The sequence below is a fragment of the Nanorana parkeri genome, unplaced genomic scaffold (genome assembly GCF_000935625.1).
Source record: "Nanorana parkeri isolate BGI_ZX_2015 unplaced genomic scaffold, ASM93562v1 scaffold2802, whole genome shotgun sequence".
Lineage (NCBI taxonomy): Eukaryota > Metazoa > Chordata > Amphibia > Anura > Dicroglossidae > Nanorana > Nanorana parkeri.
Genome location: NW_017309070.1, coordinates 54,503 through 55,031, shown reverse-complemented (window position 1 = coordinate 55,031; position 529 = coordinate 54,503). Strand labels below are relative to the sequence as shown.

The following is a 529-nucleotide window of genomic DNA, read 5'->3' as shown; positions in this document are numbered from 1 at the left end:
CTGACTCCGTAACCCCACCATGCCAGTCATCTTCTGGCACCCCTCGACCGCCCCCCTATCCCGGGCACTCCAGTATCTCCGGCTTCACCCGTCACCACGTTTCCGATTTGAGTACAATAACGACACTCGGAGTCCAGCAAACAACAGAAACCAGATATTGGTATTTTGTGGTCACATCTTCAGAAGACATTCCTTCCTGGTTGCTACGGGTTACAGCACTGTGGAGTCTCGGCCTCACCTTGGGGAACCTTTCCTTGTAGACATGGTTCATCATCACAATCTCTCCATCATACAAGATGGGGGGGCGACCCGGACTGCCAGAAAGGGGGAGACAAAAAATAAAACGTGAATGAAGAAGACGGCGGACGCCGGAGTTTATCACATCTCTGATACAGGTGTGGGGCCCGGTGACTGGTTGCTACGGGTAACAGCTCATCACGGTCAGTGTAGAAGGCAATGAGAGGGGTGTACGGGGGGCTGGTTGGTGGCGGTTTAGGGAACGGGAAGTCAGGCCACTCCATATCACCTG

At 53.9% G+C, this 529-nt stretch overlaps 1 protein-coding gene across 1 annotated transcript in view; it reads right to left on the bottom strand.

Moving 5' to 3' along the window:
* LOC108802334 (microtubule-associated serine/threonine-protein kinase 2-like) overlaps positions 1-529 on the bottom strand; it is an 83,331-nt gene that overhangs the window by 36,269 nt on the left and 46,533 nt on the right. Inside the window, 1 exon segment of the mRNA XM_018574197.1 lies at positions 239-314. Coding sequence (XP_018429699.1) covers positions 239-314 — 76 coding nt within the window.